Raw genomic sequence first — 25190 nt, forward strand, 5'->3', positions numbered from 1 at the left:
CCCCCCTTTATTAGATAAGATTAAATGTCAAAACTATACACATACCGAGCCTGATATTAAAGTACATACAGAGCCATTTAGATAGTATGTCTTTTATTTCAGCAATGTTCTTTCACAGTACACAGTAATAGCACCATGATGCCATTTTAATGGTCTTGGGTATAAAATCCATAAAATCCTGGTGTTTGTAGTTTGGTGGGGCATTAGAGATCTTTAGCTCAGAATTCCAAGTCCCCCCAACTCCAAATCCCAGGATTCCATAGGCTGGAACCATGGCAGTTAAAGTGGAATCATAGGCCCGTTACAAATGGGCCTTTGCGGCACCCCCGTCATGTGCTAGGGGTTGGCCGAGGACCTAGCGTCCATACCGGCCTCACCTCTAGCATATGACGGGGGCGTAATAATGGCGGCGCCCTATACACACGGGCGCCACCATTTTGACGTATCGGACGCATATCATCCGTACGTTGCGCCCCGGATGTGACGCCGCGAGTGCGCAAGTAGCACCTCATGGCATCCCATCCAGGGCGCAAGAAGAAGCGCCATTTTTGTGCTTCTTCTTCACTGCGTCCGAGAACCACGCGGTTTGGCTGCTGCAGTTCCCGGACGCAGCAACTGGTGGCAGCGGCAGAGCGCCGCTTTTCGGCGGTCTGTAACCTGCCATCATCTATAACAGTGTAGTGTGAACCGTGGGAAATAACATATGGCCCCAAGGCACTGATAACTTCCCCTCCCAGCCATCCTCCTGTGTCCTTAACAAGATGTGTGATAATCAATATTTAAACATGTAATCCAGATTAACCAAATGGTTGGCCAGATTCCTTTTTTTATTTCTGTGCAGTCTACAAATACTGTTTCCACTTCCTCTTTTTGTTTCTTCATCTACTCCTCTTGAAAAAAACAAAATGCTCTAACTGGCTGATAATGTATGGTGTCACTCAATACATCAGTCCCAAATTGTTGCTACTGTAATGAGATATTTACTTTTTAGAAAATAAAAGGCATTGAGTTTAACAACAATAAAGGGTGAGTTTTTCCTGGATTATTTTGAAGCCTTTACATTACAGAAAATGATGACCTAGCTATTTTAGTTAATTATGTTTAGAAGGGAAGGGAGGTGGAAACTGGAATCGAAAGCTTCACTTTGTAACTAAAACTCTCAAAAGAAATTTTGCATAAAAGTATAGTTATACCAAGTAGAGACAACATTTGTCAACTTTTGCCATTCTATACTTTAATTTAAAAATGCAAACACTCTTATAATTACAGAAACTGTACAATGCCTGACCTTTCTTATCTAAATTTGCCCTGCCTAGCATACATGCAATAGGGAAGAATTTTCTGAGTTTCCACCACCACCATAAAAAAAAGATTTTTTTTTAAAAAAAAAAAACCAAATATTTTGTTCTTTTATCCTTTTCTTAATTCCAAGGAGGCATTCACACTCATTTTTTTTTTTATCCTGAGGAGATGTGGATCACCACACTGATGCATATCGGGTTTGTTGTTCCCATTTTCTTTTGGGTTCACAAACCTCTTTGAGTCATTGCCATTGTTTTGGGATAAAATGGAGCAGCCTCCATTCTCTTGAATGATACAGAGCGATCTGAATCAATTCAGAAGTTTATTCACACTGACAAAGACGTGGATTGATGCAGATCTTTCAGGAAATCTCAAACAAAAACCAAGTATCAAATATCTCAGGTTAAGTGTGTTTTTGTCAGCCCCCACCCCACCCTCCAAAGTGCATTGAGTGTATTCAGGATGTGAGTGAACAACAAGGATTCTGCCCGGATTATTTTTGTAGTGTGAATGGAGCCCAAATATCCTGAGAAAGAAAATATTTTGAAAGAAGAAGAAAAAGCAAGTTCTCATGGCAATGCTGGTACCTTCCCTACTACTTGTGACTGAAAGCTGGTTATTCAGGCACGGGCCTAGTATGAAGACAATTTTCTACTGCATTACAATTCATTGTAATCCACTATTCACAGACCTCCATTTTGCAGATGAAGAAGACATATTCCCTAGTTCTTTAGTCAAAACAACCACAATATTTTCTTGAACCACAATACTTTTGTTCCTTCCCTCCCGTCTCTACACCAGTATACAAAATTCCATCATCCCCTGTTCTGGTCACAGAAAGATCCGGTTATCATGTTACATAGTCATGACCACAGACTATTTGTAAAGGTATTCTAAATAATTTCTTCAAGATTTGGGGGATTGTCTGCTTCTTAAGAGGCTCAGAACTGGTTTACCTGTTCACTCTAGTCAAGCTATTCTTGCAAAAATGTAGGGGATTTAAATGTTTTTAAGCCACAATTCATCTCAGAACTTATTAAGTCAGGAAACAATGTACAATGTACAATGTATTTGGTGAAGATATCTAGATGTGTCTTTAGACAAGGCTTTAATTATGCAGTTACATTGTCTCTCATATATGTAAGGTTAAGAAAAGTTCTGATGACAGCACCTTCAGTCTGAATCCCTCTCATGTTTTCCTATTGGTTGTTTCATTTTTTTTCTTACCAGATAAAATATGTTAACGGGAAAAATGAAGTAGCTAAACAATGCTTTTTCATGCTCTGGAAGCATCAGACCATGGAAAAGCAGGTCTTTTGGCGTACAGGTCCCATAACCCCATAGCCAGAATGGCCAGTGGCAATGGTTTTTGAAAAAGAAATGTCCTCAGTCTGATGATATACACATTTCTTCTTGCAAATTCATATTCAGTGGTGAGGGAGGAAATAACATTTTTGAACATTTTCCTCAGATGTGGGTGTTCAGGGGAACATCCAATTTTTCCCTCCAGTTTCAATATGAAAAAAAGAGTCTTTCATTTACCACAGAAAACCAGGTATCTGAAATTTCTACCATTTCTACATGCAGCAAAACTCTGCCTGTGAATTATCATGATCTATCTGGAATATGGTTAACAATTACCTATATATCAACCCTATGTGTAGCCTATAAGCAGTTATTTTGTGATATGAAAACAGTTTGTATGCCTTCTTAATTTATAACTGCAGTTCTACTAAGTATTGGTTGCACACCCTCTTTATTCTGAATTCTGTTATAATATTCATCAGCTCCTTATTTTCCATTGAACACTGCTCTTCCTTCTTTAAATTGTCTGTTCCAGTTAGAGAGTCTGGATTTTCATATTGAAAAGGGTTTTTTGTCTTTGAAGAGAACTAAAGAGGGATGAGTGTTATGTGAAATGTTTGCTTTCCTTTGTTCCACCTCTAAAGGTAATTCTTTATCATAATCAGTATATGTGGGAGACAGTGTAGATTGGGGAACAGAGATTTCAGTTTTATTTGTATTGCAAAGGAGTAAAGATGTCTCAATTTGTTCCTTATAATTGACACCTTCAAACTGTGGTAACAAGGAATGCTCTTGACATGTTGCTGGTGGCATTTTACCTTCTTTATGTTCACTGCTACCTTCATCAAGTTGATGGTTTGAAGCTTTTTGCAAATCATTGTTGCTAACCATATGTACATCATTTTTCATTTCAAGATTGGTGTTATTGTCCATATATGTGTTTCTAGTTTCAGGGGAACTGGAGACACTTGACGTGTTGGAGATAATGGTCACTTTGACAGTGTTTTTAGGAAGTGTTTTGCATTTGTTATCCTCCCACTCATCCTCAGTTAGAGATTCTTCTTTTTTCAGGCCTAGAGGGTCCATTGCTGTATTGGGGATAAACATCTTAATCATCTCATCACTTTCGGTTTTGAAATCTGCCCTCAGCTGCTTCGTTCCATATTCTTCAATGTCTTTATCTCTATGTAGTATTTGACTTTCTTCTCTGGTGGTTAGAAACTCATTAACTTGGAAATTAGAAATTGCACTACTTAAGCAAACTGGAGATTTTGGTCTGTTTGTGCCTTCTTCCCTAGGAATCTGGTGTCCATTTGATAGTGCTTTTTCTCCAAAGCCATGAGATGCCTTGTTAACTAGATCTCCATTTGGAGGTTCAGGCTCTCCAGTGCTTTTGTCCCCTTCCGGTTCATCTTTCCTGGTTAGGCTTTCATCCTGTCTTTTTAATTGTTTGAGATTTAATTGTTCGAGAACCATGCTTTGCACAATATTTTCAATAACTAGTTGAGCCTGCAGATTATCTTCAGTGCTGGTATTCTGGAAACCAAGATTTTCTGCTGGGTTAAAGAGAGACAGAGAAAAACTGCCGCCTTTTTCCTTTGCTTCATTCTGATGAAAAGGCATGACTTCAGTTTCTGTAGCATCCTTCTCTTTAGAATTCACTGAAGTGGGAATATTATTTGCTGCATTCTGTGAAATACTTGGTGAATGGTTGGATGAGAGAGTAGTAATGGAAACAGTCATCCCTGAAGTTCCATTTGGTGACAATGGAGGTGACCTACTGGTACAACTTAGAGTTTGTGAATGCTTGGATGATGAGGTGCCTTCAGTAATTTCCATGGCAGAAATATTCTTTGAAGGAGGACCAGAGATGGATGCAACTACATTCTTGTCATTTTTTTCAAGCATTTCCCCGGCAGCTACTGCAGAATAAATAATCTGCTTGCTGTTTCCTGATATTTCTAGGGCAGCCACAGAATGGTTTGATTTTGTTTTCCTTTTCTTTCTTGTTTCTTCCTTCTTTGAAACATGGGGCAATTGTAAATGTTGGCAGCATGCATATTTATCTGAGTTTTCTTTGAGAGGTTCTTCAGGATGAACCCTTGCTTTTCTAAAAGGATGTAAATTTAACTTCACAGTTAAAGAATCCTGTCCTTTAGTTTTTCTTTTATGCTTCTGAGTAAGATCATCCTTTTTCTCCTCAGGGACCACAGGGGTAGATGATTGCCTTTCTTTATCTTTTGCTTCTGAATTGTTTGGCAATCTCCTTGCCAATGTAGTGGATGGGATTCCTTGAATACACTTGTGCTGTGGCTGGTCCTCAAGGGATCTCTCTTCATTTAAGCCCCTAGTTTTCACATCCTCCCTCTTTACTGTTACCAGGTCAGGTACAAAAAAGCTAACACTCTTGACCTGATACATTCTCTTGATTGCTGGTGATAATGGCACCTCTTCATCATTCTTGATGAATGTTGCTCTTCTTCTCTTGACTTCACTCCGATACTTCTCCAACCTTAAATTTTTGCCATGGTTTTCTTTCTTTGCTGTTAGGAAGCCTTGATATTTATCACAGTCTGTGTATTTACAGATAAGGAGGTTGTCTAGCTGTAGAGAAATATTTTTGTTCCTTGCTAACGATCCACACTGATCATTTTGTTGTGAACAATGGCCTTCTAATTTGGCTTGCATGGGGTGTTCCTTTGATTCTTCTGGTGAATTGGTTGATGATGATGATGCTGCTGCAAAAAGGCCCCTTTGCTTGTAAGACTTTAGATGGTCGTTGTCCTCAGTTTTGGGCAAAGAATGGCATGATTCATTTATTATATGCTGTCCATAACTCTGTCTCAGAAAAGCACATGGAGGCCTTGAACTTCTTCGACAAAATGTGTCACTTCCGTTTCCTGCTAAATAAAACATGATAAAAATTTAAGGCATGCAAAGGCTCTTTACAGACCGCCCAAAAGGGGTGGTCTCGCGCCGCTGCCAGTTGCAGCGTGGAGGAGTCGCAGCAGCCAAACCACACGAGTCCTCCACGCTGCAAAGAAGAAGCGCCATGGCACAGTTATGATGCCACAAGGCGCCAATGGCGCACTCACAGTGTCATATGTGCTGTGTGATGTGCGGACGCAGTGCGTCCGCTACGTAAAGATGGCGCCCCCCGTGTGGAACGGGCGCCGCCATTTTGTATGGACTGGGTCCGTATTAGTGTTAGGGACATCCGGAAGGGACGCCCCTTTCTAACCCTAATACGGACCCAGTCTGTACTTTATGCCCGTTTGTAACAGGCCAAAGGAAGTTACCTTACACTGACTAAACACATCTTTGAAAGACTTACACCAATGTAGTATAGTGTAGTATAGTGCAGTCAGTTTAGTGTAGTTATAAACCCCAAAAGAGGTTCCCCTACTTATGGGAAAACACATAAGTATTATTACAAAGAAGCCTCATTTGCAGTGACCACGTTCAAGCTGAACTAAAAATAAGAAAACTTTGGCCTTTTTCAGAACTACTCCATATAATACATTTATGGTAATACAAGGTAATTCTATTAGTATGATAATAGGTGGATACCAGTTGGGTTGGTCTTCTCTTGACTATGAAGCATTGCTATTATTATGCTACAAAAATTAATAATCCATAGATAATCCATATGTACTCCCCATCACATCACATCCCCTGATCTACTGCTACTCATTCAGGTAACATCTTCTCAGTTCAACTATTCTCCAATTTCCTTTTTTACCTTTTATTTCTAAACACCTGGAAGATGCACAGGCTCCCATTATCCTCCCATGTTTGGTCCTCCAATTCTGTTCTTAACTTTGCGCAACTGAGCTTCCCCCTTCAGCTCTCCAAATAAATTGGCCTCCTAAAATATAATGGCAACCTTGAGCTTATCATGTGAAGAAAGAAAATGGAAGTTCAGCTAGATAGTTGTGCCTTTCTGTGTATGCCTTACAGCATGATATTGTAGTTATTTAGTTTTCTTCCCAAGGGAGATGGTCATAAAAGTGAGTCTTTTGTCAAATGGATTTTTCCAGTTAGGAAAAAAAAAGACATGCTTTCATGATGCTCCCCTGGAGGATGGGAACTGAAGAACTATGATATCATAAGGCAAGGCATGTAGAAAGGCACTGCTATCTGGCTGAACTTCCACTTCCTTTTCTTGCGTGGTAGGCTTCACACTGTCAAAGTGTGAAACTAAATGTTAGGAGCTTTTCAGATTCCCAGTGTTAAACCTGCTTCTTTCTCTCCTAGTGTGATTAAATCAAAAATGTGCATGTCAGCAATCAGAAATTCAAAATGAAGCCAGGTTTACTTTCCCATGGCCAATGACAAAACAAAGCATGTTAAAAACAGCACACAACATTCAGAAAAAGCACAATGTGACAGACAATGTTCTGCACTTGAGGGAGCACTTCTTCTAAACATGTGCTCAACAAACTGTAGACTTTGCCTCGGTTTAGCCACCATCCTGTTTTGACTTCTGTGCCATCTCTAATATAACAGATTGTCCACTCTTGCATGGTTTTTTGTAATTCTGTTCATGGTTTTCCTGTAAACATTTTCAAGAAACAGGACAGTTTTCTGTGGGTTTTCTGAGCTATGTGGCAGCATTCTGGAAGTGTGTGTGTGTGTGTGTGTGTGTGTGTGTGTGTGTGTGTGTATATATATATATATATATATATATATATATATTCTTTCAGAGTGCAGCCACATAGCCTGGAAAAACCACAGAAAACTATGGATGCTGACCATGAAAACCTTTGACTTCACTAACAGAAGATTCCTCCTGTGCATTCCCTTTGTTTGTTGTGATCTCTTGCACTCTAACCCTAACCTTCCACAATTCTCTTTTGACAAACTGACCTCATTGCGTCCCACGTCTTTTCAATACACATTGCTGACACTGCTCTCTGCCCCAGAATTTGTTTCCTCCATCTAGTTTTAAAGCTTATTCTTATATTTGGATAGTAGCACAACTCACAAGTTACCTTAAGAAATGTTTTTGTACTTCTTGTCAACCATTTCTTATACGACTCATATCTATTCCACACCATTGTAGAATATTTTAGAACAGGGAGAAATATATACAGTACAACCTATAATGAACTGGTGCAGGTTGAGTCTTCTTTATCTGAAATATTACAAAATCCAAAATTGTTCACATGGGCAATTGAGATAGTGGTACCTTTGCTTTCTGATCATTTAGTGTACACAAACTTTGTTGCATGCACAAAATTATTTAAAATAATGTGTATAAAATTACCTTCAGGCTATGTGTATAAAACACAAATGAATTTCATGTTTAGACTCGGATCCTATCTCCAAGATATCTTATTATGCAAATATTCCAAAATTTGAAAAACTTCTAAGTCTGCTTCTGGTCCCAAGCATTTTGGATAAGAGAGACTCAGCCTACAGTGTGCTTATTTCTCATATAAGAATCCCTCACTTCACACAGAGATAACCAGCATGGGACCTAATCACATCTGTGTCCCTTCCTATGTGAGTTTCCTTCCTCTGGGATCCATGACTCACACCTTCTTTTCTTCTGCTGTGAACTCTTAGAGAGCAAATGGAAAAACATCAGTAATAACAAGCAATATTGCACTTCCCCTCCCAGGAAGAGAACTCACCTGGATTACTTTTTGGATAGTCTTCCAATCTTCTTGTTAGTGAATCTTCTTCCCAGTGCCCAATGCTTTCTAGGTTTATAATATTTCTTATTTGGACATGTTTTTGGTGTGGTACATCTGCTTTGTTACTCTCAGCTGTATTCCCAGAAGACTCTTGAGGATAAGATTGTAGCAGTCTACAGTTAAGGCACAAGAAATGGTCATTTTTCATCTGTTCGTTCTGCTTCTCAATGCTTCTGAGTGGCATTTTTAGGCCTGTGCACTTAGATACTGCCTTTACTGTTTCTTGATGGCCATTTTCCTGTAAAAGTGGCATTTCCCTGCCAGACCCCAACATGGACATGACCTTTATGTCGTTTTCCTGAGTTAAGTGGCAGTTACAATATCCCTTAGTGAGGTAATTTCTTGGCTCATGACCACACTGGGATTCATCTAGGGTTCTGCAACAGCAGTTTTCTGATGAGTGTTCATTTGCTTTGCCGTACTGAAGCTTCCTGTTAAAGAGGGCTAAAACTAGGCATGTGAGACCAACACCTCCTGTGACAAATACAAGGTTTATCAAAGATAAAATCAAGTAAATTAAGTGGAGATCATAAACATACAAATCAACGTGTAATAAAACAAAATAGCTCAGGGGGAAATCCTGCTATATGAGATTATTTAATACAGCAGAGGGGGGCCGCATCCAAATTCAATTAAATTCCTACACATTTTTATCTATATAATTCTATCATCCTGTGTAGAATGTCTTCCACAGCAATTATTTAAGAAGCAAATGAATTTGTAATGACTGGAGATACATCTGAGATCTCTTTAAAAGAGAGAGAAGATAGTCTGCATCATTAACTTTGGACTAGAAACATTGCTGTACTAAAGAAATCCTAACTTTGATAGAACATAGTCTCTTCTCCAAAAAGAAAGGCTGTTTCTGAATAACAAATGAATGTTAGATTTTCAAAAGATTTTTTTAAAATTAAAATTCTGGGGTATTCTTCAGGTCCTTAAGGGTATACAAAGGATTCTTATAGACTGTGAGAGATAAAATAGTACAATTACAAATATTAGCAGTGAGCTGAAAATCAGCTTTCCTCACTAATGTGCATATAGTAGCAGTAATATTTGTAAAAATAAAATAGCATGATAGTACTGTGTGGACCCTTCACAAATGCCAAATGCCAAACCAATTGGGGCTGATTCATTTCCCTGGGGTCCAACACAAATCAGATCAGCATATTTCAAATCCTGAGATGATCAGCCTGAGCCAAAAGATTCTGATCAATCCATAGATATGTAAAGTCAACCACAATATTTCTGGCAACATCATGGCTGCATCTGCACCAAGAATTAATGCAGTTTGATGCCACTTTGCCCCGCCATGGCTCCATGCTATGTAATTCTGGGGTTTGTAATTTTGTGAAATATTTAGACTTCTCTGTCAGATATCCCAAATCCCATTGATTCCATAGCACTGACCCATGGTCTTTAAAGCAGTGTGAAACTGCACTATTTCTGTAGTGCAGGTGCAGCCCATAGGAGGAAAACACCATAGTGGGATGGTGGAAGGCAGGAAGAAGGGAACTAGCCTTTGCTCAGAGGCAATTTCTTATCTGGGTTAAAAATCCCAGCAATGCTCTGTAATAGTGTTTGGGGAAGGGATGGTATGATCTCACTGGAAGGTATGTATTCAGTCCTCTTGTGCAGGTTTGTGTTCATGTACTAGATTTAGCTGGCAGCAGCAGATTTCTGCATCTATGCCTCCCCACCTCTGCAAATTGCTATTTGCCAACCCCAGTGCCCACCATGCTGCCTCTCATTGCAATACATCACCTCTGTCCATTATTTTATGTGCAGTTGTACTTGAGCTCTGAACCTTGAGGCCACTTTGAGGGGCACTAGTACAGTGTCTCCAGTACTGGGGTAGGGGAGAGGATCTATGGTCACATGGAATGAGAGACTTATGGACATTAGAGAACTAAAAGCAGCTTGAGAGTGACTTGCCTTTTAAAACATTATTATTTCATATTTTGACAAAAGCAGGTCTTGAAAGTGTCTAGCCCCAAAGCCTTGGAGAAACTGGTCTGAAGTTTCTTCCAAAGGGGATACTATTTCTCCAGTTTCATTAACTTTGGGGTGGAGGAGGGAGTTAGAGGCACTTTGATTTCCCAATACATGTCAGTGGGAGACCTAAACAGCGCTGTACATACAATCTTTTTAATTGGACGGTTCCCTGCCCTCTGTCTTCTTTGCGGATAAAATCTCTCAGATCAGGGCTGATCTTGACGCCAGTATTTATGCAGGTCCTGTAAGAGAGGCGTCCGAAGCATCCGTGGCCCCAGTTATACTGGATCGCTTTGAGTTTGTTAGTACCGATGAAGTGGACAAGATCCTTCGAAGCGTTAGGAAGACGACGTGCTCTCTTGATCCCTGTCCCTCATGGTTGGCAGCTCAGGGGGGAGATGCGGTGCTGACTATGTTGCACCGCATCATTAATACTTCTCTAAGAGAGGGTCAGTTTCCATCTAAATTGAAAGTGGCAGTGGTTAAACCCTTGCTCAAGAAACCCTCCTTAGACCCCCTGATTCATAACAACTATCGGCCCATCTCTCTGCTACCTTTTTTGGGGAAGGTGATCGAGAGAGCAGTCGCCTTCCAGCTTCAATCGATCTTGGATGACACCGATTTTCTGGACCCATTTCAAACTGGCTTCCGGGCGGGCTATGGAGTTGAGACTGCCATGGTCGCCTTAGTTGATGACCTCCATCTGAGCATGGACAGGGGAAGCGTGTCCCTGTTAGTGCTCTTGGACATCTCGGCGGCTTTCGATACCATCGACCATGGTATCCTTCTGGAACGCCTGGGGGAGTTGGGTATCGGGGGCACTGCTTTGCAGTGGTTCCGGTCCTACCTCTCGGGTAGATTCCAGATGGTGGAGCTGGGGGATTGTCGCTCCGATAAGAGGGCACTTACATCCGGTGTCCCTCAGGGAGCGATTTTATCCCCTATGCTTTTTAACATCTACATGAAACCGCTGGGAGAGATCATCCGGAGACACGGGGCGCGGTGTTATCAGTATGCTGATGACACCCAAATAATTTTCTCTGTGTCTCCGACTGATGCAGTAACTAAGGATGGCATCTCTCCTCTAGATGCCTGCTTGGCGTCGGTAATGGGCTGGATGAGGGAGAACAAACTCAGTGTGAATCCAGGGAAAACGGAAGTACTGGTGATAGGTCCCTCGGTTCCGGGTGGTGAGATTTGTCAGCCTGTCCTGAATGGGGTCACGCTCCCCTTGAGGGACTCGGTGCGCAGCTTGGGAGTACTCCTTGATTCGTCGCTTCATCTGACATCTCAGGTGGACGCGACGATCAGGAGTGCTTGTTATCAGCTTCGGCTGATACGCCAGCTGCGCCCCTACCTGGGCCGTCGGGACCTTGAAACTGTTGTACATGCTTTGGTAATCTCTCGATTGGATTTCTGCAATGCGCTCTACATAGGGCAACCCTTGTACCAAACCCGGAAGCTTCAATTGGTGCAGAATATGGCAGCCAGACTGGTCGCTGGTAGTTCCAGGACAGACCACATAACACCTATTTTAAAAGATCTCCACTGGCTACCCATTCGCTTCCGAGCTCAATACAAGGTGTTGGTTTTGACCTATAAAGCCCTAAATGGCTTGGGCCCAGGGTACTTGGAGGACCGCCTCTCCCCATACAATCCGCCCCGCACACTCAGAACATCTGGGACCAATTTGTTAGAGGTCCCTAAATCCCATTTGGTGAGGACCTCACAGAGGGCTTTCACTATCGCCGCCCCCTCATTGTGGTATAAGCTCCCTGTAGAGCTCCGTTCCTCTGCATCTTTAGTTTCTTTTAAGAAACAATTAAAAACGCATCTATTCCAGTTGGCTTTTTCACTTTAGGTAATAGTGTTTTTTCTCTGCTCCTTGCCCTCTGTTTTTCGACCCCGGATTAGTGCAATATATTGTCTTTTTCTTGCCCCTAGTGAATTGTGATTTGTATAGATTCCCATTCCTACCCCTAGTAATGATGTTTTTAAACTTTTTATATTGTGATGTTTTACTTGTATTTTATCGTTTCTTGTCTTGTAAGCCGCCTTGATCATGCAATTGGAAAGGCGGGATATAAATAAAAATTATTATTATTATTATTATTATTAAACATTTTTATCTGACAGGGCTCAATATGAATGATGTAACTGGGTTCCAAACTAAATCAGAAGGTCTTTGCACAGCTCTAGTAGCTTTATGCCCATCAGGTTTTGCAGACTTGTATTGAGAGATGAGATCCACACACACACCTTGAGATGCTTTGAGAGCCTCTGGTGTGCTGAACATGAAAAAATATTAGCTTAAGTGGGACTTGGGCCCAGTTTCCTTGGAACAATAGGAACTGACACCCACACAGGAAAATAAGATATTTATATGTTTAGCTGTTCATGATGAAATCCTAAAATATCTTCATTGCTGTCTAGCTTTTGTGAATCTTTTGAAACATGTCATTCACTTTGAGTGAATGTCTGTATTTCAGTGGCATACTGGGGAGACCATCAAGTAAGTAATCGAAGCAGCAAGAATGAAAACTTGGGGGCATTTTAACCATCTGGAGAAATTTGCCCTGGTTGTAACTCTAGCTGTTTTGGTATTCCTAATAAAAAGCTAGCAGAGTAACTGCTTCTGTTTGGCTCCAGAGGAGAAATCTCACTTATCAATTCATCCTGCAGCCTCACAGTCTTGTTTTCATCTTGGCAGTCTCTCTTCCACTTACAACCTGTGCCTAACATTTTCTAGGTTCTGATATAAAATGAGATCACAGCCTGAAGAGGTATAGCTTCAGGCAGTGGTATAGCTTCAGGCAAGACTTTCGACTCCAAGATATATATTTTTACACATTTCTGTTCAAGGACAAGGAGTTCTTCATTGTCAGCTGAACAGAACTCAGGGTCATATCAAAGAATCAATTAATCCACCCTTCCAAAGAAACATTATTTTGGGAGCAAGGTGGCAACTATACCAGAGAAATATATGAGATGATACATTATACACTGCTCAAATAATCAGTGGGATATGTGACTTGTAGAAACATGAAAGATTACCTGATTAGTTTGCACATTGAACAATGTGACATAAGAGAAGGTCTCTATCCTGGGAGGGAAAAGAATTTTGCAAGGTTTGACAGTCTTGAGGAAAGTCGCCTTTTCACTCCTCTCAAGACGCATTGAAAGAAAAAAAAACACCTCACTGTGAGAATTTTCACATTGATGAGGTTTTACAAGGTGTTTCAGAGAAGAACCAAACTGCTGTAGTCTTCCCTTGCCTTCCAGGAGACAAAGGTTTAAATTCCCACTCCAGGGTGACTTTAGGCAGGTCACACTCAGCTTGAGAAAGTCAATAGCAAACATCCTCTGAATGGATCTTGCCAAGAAACCCCTAGTATATGGTCACCATAAGATGATGTCGACTTTAAGGCACATAAAAATAGCAGCAATGAGAGCATAAAGAGATGCATATGTTTTAAAATGTGAAGAGCTAAAAAGATGTACCACTGAAAATCAGGAAAATGCATTAAAATGGATACATATTTTAATGTGGGAAGCAAAAAGGTGTTGCAACCCAATAGAAACAAGGATGGGAGGAGAATGCAAGTGGGATTCAGAGAAACACAATACGTTTGAGACAAAGAGAGTTTTACATTTCTATACTAGGGTGTCTGTTACAGTATCTTCCTGGAAATATCTTCTGACAATTTTTTGCCATGGAACATTTTCATGTAAATGGCTTCTAGCACTATCAAATCATTACTTTTCCAATATAAGCTGCTATTGGAGTTGTAATGGACCTTCTACACATTTGTGCTGTGTTGTTGTGCATTCTGTTATTTTCTGTTGCAAAGAGATGTAGCCATTTGGGTGGAGAATACCAGCATCTTCTTGTTAAAGGAAGCTATGTGACAAAACAAAATTAGTTGCAGTCTACAAATGAGCTGAACATATCTTGTGATGGCTACATGAGGGAAAGAAGCCTACCTAGCAAAGCAATGGTATTGTAAAAGCCTCAGATGGCCCTTAGATTTTACTGTGTGGCTTATTTGCACGAGAGCTTTTTCTGTTGTTATTTAGCTGTCTTTAACCCCAAAATTACCAAGGACACAAGGAAACAGACCACTAAAAAATAAAAAGGAGGACTAACAAGGATGGTCCTACAATCAGGCAGAATGAGGCAACCCTCTCATGCAGCAGATGTAGGTATGATTAAAGGGCTGTGCTTTGTTTGTTCTTCCATTTGTGTTACTGTATTTTTTACTGCCAGGTGAGGGAAAAGGTATCAGTGGGATTTTCTGCGTCAGGTTTCAAAAAATCTTGACTTTCTTTGTATGCTAAGCATTTTGTGTCCATGTACTTTGTGCTGTTGGAGGAGAGTTCTATAAATACTATGGATTGCCAAAATGACCAATAAATGCATCCTAGAAGAAATCAATTTTCCCAATAAGTCAAACTGACTAAACTGGGGCTATTGTGTTTTGGACATATTATGAGACAACATGACTCTTCAGAAAAGACAATGATGCTTGGTAATGTGGGAAGTAGTAGGAAAAGAGGGAGACTGCATTACAGGTGGATAAACTCAATCAACCCACAACCCTGAATTTGCCAGACCTGGACAGGACTGTTGATGACATGGTGTCTTGGAGAGATTTCATTTATAGGGTCACTGCAGGTCAAAGCTGACTTGATGGCAACAAAAACAATTGCTCTATAAGGCCTGTAATGTCTTGGGCCACGCCTAAGTGGGCAGGAATTTTACAACATAGACTTGCATCCTCTTGGTTAATCCCAGCTAGAGTGAACCCATTCAGTCAATTGTTGAATGGTGAGTCAATGCATAGATAAAGCCAATTGATTCAATGGGTCTCCTCCATCAAGTAAACTTTGACATATGCCGCTAACCAATGAATGAGAAATGAGACTTATGACTAGCCTATGAATGAGTCATCCTGTTTTCAACAGCCCTGCTCAGTTCTTAAAATTCAGGACTGTGGCTTCTTCACAAAGCTATGGGTCTATTCCAGTCATGGCTGAAACAGGATTTAAGCCATAAACAGTACTAGCCACCATGTGGAATAATAGGAAACAGTGCAAAGACTGGCAAAGATGTTGTGTATTCTAAAGTAACTGGATATTCAAGTGGCCGTACCAATCCTGAGAAAATCCCTGTGTCACCCATGTTAGAAACATTGGCTAAAATAGTTGCTGAAACAGTTTACAAAGAAATAGCAATGTTATTCTGTTGAGGAGATGATTGATTTGCTAGATTTTGTTAACAGCAAAGGGAATAGTCTTATGTTTTGCCACTAACATATTTTTTTTCAAATTATGATTCATAAATATATAGGGTATCCTACTTTAGTAAGCTTGCACTTGCTGGTTCTTATATCCCTTTTTGGCCCCTATGAATCATAAGATACTTTTGGTTCATGTTTCCAAAAATGTAAAAATGATTTTAAAAAAAAAATCAGATCTGAAGGGAGCAGGTGACCAATATATTAAGAGAGTGATTACCTAGAAAGGAAAATATAGCTACCAGTGCAGTTTCTTGCTCATAGTTCCTTCTCTTGTTTTTAATGACACCAGGAGGGTTTTTAAGTGCAGACTTACAGTTGACCTCTGTGAGCTCAAGCAGATTGATCACTGATGGATTTTCAGAGGCTCTGCAGCTCATGTTGTCAGCACTCCTGAGTGTCCTTGATGAAGAATTTGTGTATTTTCTCAGAAAGGATGCTAGATCATAAAGTTTGCATGTGCAATTCCACCAATTTTGGTCTAAGTTTAAAAGGCTTAATTGAGCAAGTGGGGAGAATGTGTCAGGAATAATAGCTAGTCTGTTTCTAGAAAGGTCGATTTCCATCAGTTGGGTGAGGCCATGGAAGGCTCCCTTCTCAATGGAACTAATGAAATTGTTTGATAAATCCAGGATCTTGAGCTTGCCAAGGTTTGCCATCTCAAAGCTGTCACCTGTGATGCTAGTAAGCTGATTTCCATTTAAATTGAGTCTAATAAGATCCTTCATGTTCTTGAACCAGGTACCATGAATGCTGTTCAAAATGTTATTGCTTAGCACCAGTACTTGAAGCTTCTGAAGTTCATGAAATGTGCTGTATGCAATAGAAGAGCTTGATATTTGATTGTGGTCCAGAAATAAAGTCTTCAGAGTTCTAAGTCCAAGAAATGCATCATCTCTGATTGTTGTAATCCCATTAGTGCTGAGTCTTAGTAAAGCTGCATTGAGCAGGAAGGACAAATTAAAACCTTCTACTGAAGTGATACTTCCATCAGTTATAATCAAAGCTTTGGTAGATGCAGGAACAGCTGTATGAAAGGAATAGAAAAATAGGTATCAGCATAGATACGAGTGCAGATACATTGATGCCGGTTAGCTCATACCTAATGCGGTTATAAAAGGAATGTTCTTTTTGATTTGTTAAAGTGGCATTCTGGTCTGTAAAATTACCTATAGCTATTCTTGAGATAACACATTATTTTGATGAATAACTGAAGTTGTGACCTTATGCCATCACCTGCGAATAAGTCAGTGGGACTTACTTCTGAGCAGACATGTAGCACTACAGTAGAAATTTATCTTACTCATATGGGACTAGAAGGGCAAGATAAGTCCCATGGTCAGTATGATGCACTTTTTTGGCATCAAATTCTTGAAAATATCTTTCTGTCTGTCTCTAATACTCATGGATCCAGATACAAGACTGAAAATACCATGCCCAAAAGAAGGATAATAAGCAAGAAAGCAAATAAAAACAAATTTACAACCATTAGTTCTTGGCATCTCATAATAGATAATCAATATTTTTAAAGAGCATTTATATTTAAGTATAACATTTTCAAAAGGAAGATAATGGCTAATGTAAAGATTAAACTCATTACATTAGTATGAACCTTGACTTGCAAATTAGCCATCATGGATTCAGTTGCAAACTGAAAACTATGGGTTTGCTGTATTGTCTGAACTGGATGTGGAGGTCAGCAAAACAATAGGTCAGTTGATAGGTCTCATCATAAACACAAAGAGCATAATTAATTATTTAAAAAATTAAAGCGAGGAGTGAATCAGGAATTTCACACACACACACACACACACACACACACACACACACAACCTGTAAATAAATCTGATATAGGAACAATTCTGGAAGGCTAGTCAAAAGGTGACTCTCACTAAATCCCATGCCCTGAATCTGTAAATGGGGAACTTTGCAACTTGTGTCTGGAAAGGCCCTTGCTAAATCAAATGTACTTGTGATTGCCCATAATGAAAGGATCTTGGCCAGAAGGAAGTGTATTGATTGAGAACATATCAAGCACTGTGTAGAACCACAGCTTGAATTCCTTTTCTAGTTAAAGGAATTAAAATGATATCTCATCTACCATGCAGGGTTCAAGTGGAGAATCACCCCAGCATGACAGCATTATATCTTTACACCAACAGTGATGTGACCTACAAGGCATCTTTCTGAAATGCAGTACTGTATTATCCTAAAATGTTTATATAGCAGAGTGTTGCCACAAGTATGTTTTCCCCTTCAATATTTGGTTACTTGAGCAGAAGCATGAATTGAGATATGCACAGATAGTTTCACTGCACACCTCATAGGACATTATTACACAGAGGTGTGATGGGCAGTTCCTAGAGAAAGAAACTTCTGTTTCAGTGCCCTTCCTCTTCTGTGCAATGCCCTACCAAGAAACGTCCAACTGGCATTCTCTTTAATAGCGTTTTGATTCTACACTTTTTCTTCTGTCAGATATTGAGTCCTGGATGTGTGTTTATATGTTTGTTTCTATTGTTATGTCTTATTCCTGAATGCCTAACATTTTAATAGTCTAATATTTTGACACTGCTTTGGCTGGTACACTTGAATATATTGTATAATTTTTTGTTGATTGTGTTTGATTTTATATTTACAAAAATGCATTGGGGGCATTGCCACTTAACATTAACAGATTCTGAGTCCATTAGAAGTCCTACATTTGGCTTCAGCTATGAACCTAAGTGTAAGCTGACCACATTTCATATTAATCCAGCAAAAAGAAAGGGTCCCAGGCCCTTTCTATTCTAATATTTTGGACTCTCCGTGGCTTATGTTAGCAAGAAAATGCAGTAGCATGTGCTATGTACATGTGTATGGCATTTCCTATGATCCTTCACTCCTGCTGTAGTGTTTAGGGCTTCACTTGCTTCATAAACTGACCACGCAATTCTGCACCAATGAAAACTTTCAGCCTTCATGTCCACAGAAGTGTATTGCTGTACAGAAGTTGACTGGCATCCTGTTAGTCAGATACAGTGTTGTGAATTTGATTTACAATGATACACTGTTCTCTATTTACATTTATGATTGTAGCAGTGCTACCACAGATGTTCCATAAATGTCCCTGAAATCCACCTTGAAAGTATGTCCTGTGGCACTGGCAAGCAGAGTGCTGCAGGTTAATATAACCTGATCCTTCCTGCCAGCAAGAATGGTGCAAGGAACAGAAGCAAGGACATAGCTGTTTGGCCTACTGTCACTCACTGGCAGGTGGGAACTGGTAACAACATCCTACAGTGCTTGGCTTTTAGGGTGGGTTGTATCATTGCCTGCTTTTGGGCTGATGAGGAGAGGGACTCTGAGTCTGATGCAGAGACATATTCGGGTGTGCCAGGAGGTTCAGGGGAGTACCCTGGGCTGGGGGATTCCCCTGCAGCCTCAGAGGGCAAGCAGGACTTGGAGGAGGAAGACACTGAGCTTACCATGCCAGTCCTGGGGCCTGCTGAGAGATGACACGCCAAGGAATTCCTGAGACGCTCGTCTCAGTTGGAGGCAAAGACGATGGCTAATCGACAACAGCTGAGGCATGCCGATAGTCCTTAAAAGGAGCCAGCTGCTTCACTTCAGTATAGTCAGCATACTGGATAGTCATGCTGCTGTTGCTGATAACTCAGATTAGACTCAGGATACTAGACCCTGGAAAGGAATTTTGGACTACTGCTTTGCTTCTCCCCTCTGGCACAATACTATCAGACTAGTCTTCAGAGCCTGTAAATTTTACTCCCTGCTGGCATTCTTGCTTTGACCTTCTGCTCCCTTCTTGCTGCCCACTACAGTAAACAGGACATGATTGGAGCATACTATTTGCAAAACATATAGTGACACCTCCCAGAATCTAACAATAATCTGGGCTGGCCTTGAAGCAGAATGAGATAGTTGCCACAAGCAGTAGAGAACTGAGAACAGCAAATATCTAATCATAATCATCTATCCATCCACACAGGATAAACAAATATAATTAAAACAGTAGGTACATTATCTGTACCTGTGTGGCATCACTGTGGCCTCTGCCTACCAAATATAACAGTCAATCTCTCTTTCTAATATGAATTAAATCTCCACCAGGTTGCCCTCTCCCCCATGCCATAGTCATGCAGCCATTGGCTTAAATTCATTTAATACGATATTCATTCAGTACTGGCATAAATGGACACTTTTTCCAGAGTGTTCCAAAATGACATATTAGTTATAGAACCAGGAACCATCTGTTCTAGAAGATGTCATTGTTAATGCATTGCTTTACAATCATGTTTGGGCTGTAATATTTCAGACCATTTCCCCTCTTTCTAATTCTATGAAAAAACATATACTTTCACTGAGGCAGGCCAGCACTATGTGAGTTTCTTGCATGCGGCTGAGCCACCCAGTCTTAATCGTGACCTGATGCACCCCTGCTATTCTCAGAAAGAGCCTCCCCTGAATAGTGGCTGCCATTTGAGCTACCTCACCAATTTACTAATGTGAATGTTTCTCTTTTCCAGGAGGTCATGTGTTGTTTTCCCTTCACGATATAGATTTTATTTGCCTCCAGCAAATACAATAAACTTGACAGGGGGCCTGTTCTCTTATTGATGCCCTGGAAGATTTCCCATGGGTCTCTCATTAATGCATTTGAGTACAGTCCCCTGCTGTGATATGTATTGCTTTTAATCAAGTTCTCTATACAATAAAGATTAGCCTAGTCATAGGCTGCATATTATACACTTGTAGAAATGACTGGTGGACAGTTAAGGTGTTAGCATTAACTGACTAGAAATTTCTGTTAACATTACAGCTGGTGTTATTATGGCTTAACATGACAATACCATTATTGTAGCACCTATTTCACACATTAGCATAGGTGAACTCTTAAATCTAAATTAGAATGAGGCAGAGTGGTTGCCAAAGCAAGCTTCAGCTGCATCTACCTATTCTTTCTTGAAACAAGATTGATACTTTTTTCACCAACCCAAATAATATCTGCTTGTACTCTGTGCTTAAACAAGTGCCTGTTTGTTCTCTGTGTTTAAATAAACATATAATTCTTCATCACATAAAACCAAAGGCTAGTTACACACTGTACTAGGCTAATACATGCAGATTAAGATACATTGACACCTGGTCTTAGATCTTGCAATGGCCATATGTACATGCTGAAAATGTGGTGCTTCCACCACATTTTACAGTAAATGTTGGCATGAACAAATACATTTATTCATTTATTTACTTTCCACAGTTTTTGCAGCCATGGGATTCAAGGCAGTTTACAACAACAAAACAAACAACAAAAATGGAACATATACAGGTAAAAGCTCACATCAGTAAAAAGGTATAGAGGTTAAAGAAAAATCATTAAAATCTCAAATATAATTAAAAACATATCCATTAAAAAGCAAGAAATATGGACAATGTTTTGTAATATGAAAAGCCTTTTCTCCATAAACAGTCAGCTCCCAAAGACCTCTTGACACAATATATTCCCCTTTTGGCAGATGTACACCAATTAGCTTCTCTGATAAAGCTCTTCCAGAGCCTAGAAGCAACTATCAAGAAGCCCTCCATTGTGCCCCTACTAGATACACCTATGAGATTGCATTAAGATGAAAAGGGTCTCATCAGATATTAAAACAAAGTCAGGACAAATGTTTAAGAGGAGATTTTTAAATAGTTGGCCAAAGAACTCATAATAATTATTTTGTGCATCTCAACTTTAATGAAGTAGATTGTCAATTATTGGTTATGAGCAATATAGCAAAATTCACAAATACACCAGCATTTCCCAGTGATAAAACAACTCTGTTTCTCTTTTAAGGCTTGCAGATGCCCTATAAGACATTAACAGGAAGTAGTGCCCCATGGTTTATTTAGCTTTTTGCAGCAGAATCTTTTCTTGGATTATAAATGGCTAGGTTGGTTTCTTCAGTTCTTTGGTCCTGTTCCCCTCACACAAAGCTTATCTCATTATATCAGTTCCTGTCCCAGTCTATATAACATGATCTTAGTTTAAGTTGGATGTTTCTCCTCCTTAGTTTTATTTCACTTATGCTGTTTCTTGAATCACATTGCTGACCTTCTCTGTCTTTTCTCTGTTCCATAGTTTGAACTCCCATCTGGAGTTTTGGTCTTGAATTCATAGTTATTATGGGCAAATTTCATAACTCTGGATCTAACTTTTTCTTCACCTTCATTCCTACAAGTTTCTCTTTAAGTGTGATCCTGCAAAGACTGAACATGCTAAGTCTTTGAAAGTCATCACAATACTGTAATGTCATATTTATCTCCAAAATAAATAGATACAGTGATTGAAATAACAGAAGAGCATGACATTTTACATATTTCTTAGAATGACCAATAAACATGATCATGGAATACTTTCAACATTGTTTTGGAGTGTCTTCAAAGCACAACCTTGAATGAGAACTCATGGACGCTGAACAGCAAGCAAAGAAACATTTACATTATTCCCTGGAAACCACTGGCTTTCACACTGCTTTCAATTACAATGTGGTTTAATTAAATTGGCATCAATTCTTCCACACAGAACAGTTTCAAAGTCAGGGAATTCATCTTACAAAGTGGAAGCTTAATTTGTATTGATTTTGATTAGAGTTTAAAATCATTGGGCCCTTCTATCCTCACAGCCAAATTAGCCTCACATTAAAAGCCAAATCAACCACAATAGTGGCCATAGGTAAAGCATTCTGTACATAAGAGTTGTGTGAGAGGTAATAATGTATAGAAATATTTAACACTTTGGTTGTGTTTACACTCATCCAGCCTATCCATTGCTGCCACTGTAACGCTATGGAAAAATAAGTTGCCTCACGGGTTACATACTGCAGTGGATTTAGCTATGTCTTCAGATTGCAATTTATTGTGTTTTTATATCTACCTTTTTTTAATTATGCTGTGAGCCAACTTGGGTCCATGTTCTGGGAGAAAGGCAGGATATAAATCAAATAAATGAATTCTACAAAGTGTCCCAAAGCTATTCAGCTAATGATTATGCAAAGACAGATGAAACAAAATTAACCCATGCACTTCTCTGTCTTGTTTAACTAGGTTAAGATTGGGTATGATAGATGGCATGGTGTAATGGTTTGAGCACTGGACTAAGACTTCAGGAGACCAGGGTTCGAATTCCTGCTCAGTCATGGAAACTCACTGGGTGCCCTTGGGCAAATCATACTCTTTTCAGCCTAAAAGGAAGGCAGTGGCAAAACTCCTCTGAATAAATTTTGCCTTAAAAAACTATGATAGGATCCTCATTAGTTGGAGTTGTCTTGAAGGCAGATAACAGCAACAAGACTATAACAATAAATACTTTCAGGGAAAAATATAATCAGGTGATTAATTTAGAAACTAGGCACAAATGTGTCCTTTTGTTAGCAGAGGAAAGACAGTTCTGAAGAGCTGATTGAGCCTGTGAAAAGTATCACTTTGACTACTTCATATTTTGGTTTCCCAAGAAAAAACATGGCCTACATAACATATATACTTTGACTTGAATCAATAGCTTTCAGTTAGGCAGATATTTAGTATGCTTCAGAACGTTTCTGATACTGTCATTCATAATTTGATTATCATTAACATCTGGAAGTTACCAAGTTTACATTCTCTATCAGATTTGAACCTTTTCATTTTCTCTCATTTCATTGTATGCAAAATAAGAACTGCATGTCAAAAGTACCCAGCAAAAAGCATTATTAGTTCTGTCTATCATTGTCTATTATTTTAACAACTATTAGAACTGGATTTTTCGGTTGACTGTAGTAAGCAAATTACCGTTTCCTAAGAATCTGCAAGTAAGCCATACTCTGCTTTAAATTTGTTAATCAGGTGTCTTATTAAATTGTTGACTTAAGCATACAATATGTAATGAACACAGCCACTGTATCTTGTTAGCATTTCCACAGCTCATTTAGCACCAAGGTGGGGGTGGACACATTCTTTCAGAATCATAATGCACTTTATGATGCTAATCTGTATCATTGGTACATCACTTAATCTTGCTAATGCTGAAGTATTCCTTGGCAGGGTTATAAGGCAATTGATAGCTCATTCGGCTAGCGGACAGCTTGAACTTTGCACAAAATGTGGACAAAACTTATTAAAATGATCTATTTTGTTTTTCCGTAAAGCGCTCAGCTGAGTGAAATGACTCTGTTCTCGAGTAACAAAGGTTTTCAATTACCTCTGAAGGGCTCAGCATAGTTTGGATAAGGCCTCTAGGCAAAGAGAAATGAAACAATGTTATCACTCTCCAGTCAAAATGTGAAAGGCTAGCTCTCTAAAAGTTTACCTCTCAGCAGCAGGCACTGGGAAACAGTCAATACAATTACAGCTATACAGCATGAGTTTATAGCACAGAATAAATAGCACTTCATTCTTAGAGCATCTTACTTAGTTACCTAGTATATATGTTAATCCTTGGCACAGAGTAATATCTTCAGAGCATACCAGGCAGGAAGTGGGACATGATGCTATTACCTGAATCATCATAGCAAGCAGAATGAGCAATGCACCTAAAAGGGGGGGAAATAAAGGGCATATATATGTTGGCACTTATATTAAAAAATAAATGAATTAATTAATTAACCACAGTTCAGCAGTGAAATAAATTAAGGACTAGCTTCATTGCTTTTATAAGACTCATACTTTGTCAGAGAATAAAAGAACCATACAATCAAAAAGAACCATACAATCCAGTTCTTAAGATTGGAAAAACTATTTAGCTAAATGGTTTTTCAGTTCTGGGAGGTTTTAATTAACAATGAATTTGAGATATATTAATAGGTGCTTACTATTTACCTTTAACCACATGTTGGCAGTTAGCAGGGTTTGGAAGTTACTCTTTTGACTATACCTCCCAGAATCCACAGCCAACATGGGCAATGTCTATGCTGACTGAGAACATTTTTGGAGATGTAATTCAAAGAATGTAGGCCAGCTATACTTGCAAATCAGACAAATTTTATTGTGTTCCCAGTTTCAGCAGCTAGAGAGCCAGTATCTGGTTGAAATACACTTGAACATATGCCAGAACGTCTGTAGATAAAGGATCAATAGATGCAGCTCGATCAAGATCAATTTTCCTCTGCTTGGAAACTTGATAGAACAATAATCTTGATGATGGGATAATTCATATTTATTTAAGTAGAAGGAACATTACACACAAATTCACAGCATAATGCAAGATGGACACACATAGTAGGAACGTAAGAATTGGTCCTGCTGGATTTTACCAATAATCCAGTTTGTACTATAGTCCAGTTTCCTTTTCCAGTAGCAGTCAGGCATATGCTTCCCGAAAATGGAGAAACGTGGCATGAAAGCAGGATGAATTCCCTGTTGTTTGACACACACACACACCAAACAATCATGCACAGTGTGCCTGGGTCATATGCTGAAAGCTGCACCGGAAGGAGCAGCGTATTGCTCCGGAAAGCGTAATGGTGCACGCGCCCATGGCACGCACCACTGCAGGCACAAGCCCCCTTACTTTAAATTAGGCTCAAGCATACACGAAATTTCCCTTATGTGAGGGTGTCCGGAATGGATCCCC

The 25190-nt window shown here is 39.6% G+C and overlaps 3 protein-coding genes across 4 annotated transcripts in view; 1 reads left to right on the forward strand and 2 right to left on the reverse strand.

Moving 5' to 3' along the window:
- Nucleotides 1–25190, forward strand: part of LOC149316419 (serine/threonine-protein kinase TNNI3K) — a 255250-nt gene that overhangs the window by 203139 nt on the left and 26921 nt on the right. The window lies entirely within an intron of this gene.
- On the reverse strand, nucleotides 3160–5295 carry LOC149316420 (uncharacterized). Its single transcript, XM_089515442.1, has one exon. It carries the CDS (start codon nucleotides 5293–5295, stop codon nucleotides 3160–3162), a length of 2136 nt encoding a protein of 711 aa, XP_089371568.1.
- On the reverse strand, nucleotides 6671–24124 carry LOC149316421 (leucine-rich repeat-containing protein 53-like). Its single transcript, XM_089513285.1, has 4 exons — nucleotides 24037–24124; nucleotides 15822–16628; nucleotides 8247–8783; nucleotides 6671–6807 (listed from the first exon to the last, which is right to left on the reverse strand). Exons 1-4 carry the CDS (start codon nucleotides 24122–24124, stop codon nucleotides 6671–6673), a joined length of 1569 nt encoding a protein of 522 aa, XP_089369411.1.

Source organism: Sceloporus occidentalis, unplaced genomic scaffold (assembly GCF_023333645.1).
Source record: "Sceloporus occidentalis isolate IW3139 unplaced genomic scaffold, rSceOcc1.0.p SCAF_3, whole genome shotgun sequence".
NCBI classification, from domain to species: Eukaryota; Metazoa; Chordata; class Lepidosauria; order Squamata; family Phrynosomatidae; genus Sceloporus; species Sceloporus occidentalis.

Coding starts and splice junctions, on each gene's coding strand:
- LOC149316420 (XM_089515442.1), bottom strand. CDS start 5,295: ATGCAAGCCAAATTAGAAGGCCATTGTTCACAACAAAATGATCAGTGT.
- LOC149316421 (XM_089513285.1), bottom strand. CDS start 24,124: ATGATTCAGGTAATAGCATCATGTCCCACTTCCTGCCTGGTATGCTCT. Junction 8,784..15,821: donor AGCTATATTTTCCTTTCTAG/GTAATCACTCTC, acceptor TATTTGTCACAG/GAGGTGTTGGTCTCACATGC. Junction 6,808..8,246: donor CTATCCAAAAAGTAATCCAG/GTGAGTTCTCTT, acceptor CCTAACATTTAG/TTTCACACTTTGACAGTGTG.